The following is a 978-nucleotide window of genomic DNA, read 5'->3' as shown; positions in this document are numbered from 1 at the left end:
AACCAGTATTATATTCAAAACTGAAATCGAAAAAAATTGGAAAACGATATACAAAACCGTAATTAAAACCAAAATTTCCTAATACCAGTATTGAAAAATTAAGACCAAAATCGAAAAAATTATCTACTGGTATACAAAATTCTTTCAATCGATTTCAAGCCCTGATTTTTAATCTTTTAGCGCAAGAACAAATAGAAAATGTGACACAAACAGAAAATTATTTCAGCTTTGGGTAAATTTCAGCCTTCACCTCTTGCGGATCGTTTAGCAATGGTTATCTGTGTTTGAAACACTTATCACATCACGCCCTACCCACACAATATACTACCATCATTATTAAGAATATCTGTCCCGTCCGACGTTGACCCAGCTTAAGGTTTATATTTTCATTAAATATATATGTCATATTTCTTTCAATTATAGTATTAATATAAATTATGACTAGTAGCAACAATTTAATTTAACAAAAAAATTTCTTTTTTATGTATTTTTTCGTAAAATGAAAAAAAAAATAATGCGTGATCTACAAAAATGTATGATGCAATTCATATAACATGTACACATATAAATCTATAAACACCCTTCAAGCCACAAGGTACAAACGTACAAATGAATTGTTTTTATAAAGATTTATTTGCTTTTATTTATAATCGAAACTTTTATAGGGCAAATGTTTGAAAATGGTCTTATAAAACCAATACCTGGTACGTTCATTTTTTAAACATGTAAAAGAGCATTAATTAATTTATTATGACTAACATTGTTAGGAAACTGTAAGTGCTGGCTGTGTCTGTCCACCGTGAAGGCATGGTACATCCATTGTTCGTCCAACTGATTACACTTATTTCCCTGGATATAAAGACGATGCACAAAACTAATAATATAAAAGATATAAAGAGTTCGTTCAAAATAGGAATAATATAAAATCATCCAGGACGTTTGACACTTGTCTTTTTATTTAACATGCAGTCCATACAT

General features: G+C 29.1%; 1 protein-coding gene across 2 annotated transcripts in view; it reads left to right on the top strand.

Moving 5' to 3' along the window:
* LOC103308549 (putative mediator of RNA polymerase II transcription subunit 29) overlaps nucleotides 1-978 on the top strand; it is an 81,940-nt gene that overhangs the window by 41,206 nt on the left and 39,756 nt on the right. For both annotated transcript variants that reach the window (XM_029490804.1, XM_029490805.1), the window contains exon 3: nucleotides 666-704. In XM_029490804.1, the coding sequence (XP_029346664.1) occupies nucleotides 666-704 (39 nt within the window). The remainder of the gene's footprint in view (nucleotides 1-665; nucleotides 705-978) is intronic.

Source organism: Acyrthosiphon pisum, chromosome A2, assembly GCF_005508785.2.
Source record: "Acyrthosiphon pisum isolate AL4f chromosome A2, pea_aphid_22Mar2018_4r6ur, whole genome shotgun sequence".
Lineage (NCBI taxonomy): Eukaryota > Metazoa > Arthropoda > Insecta > Hemiptera > Aphididae > Acyrthosiphon > Acyrthosiphon pisum.
The sequence above is the reverse complement of the archived record's forward strand: the minus strand, read 5'-3'. Positions and strand labels throughout refer to the sequence as shown.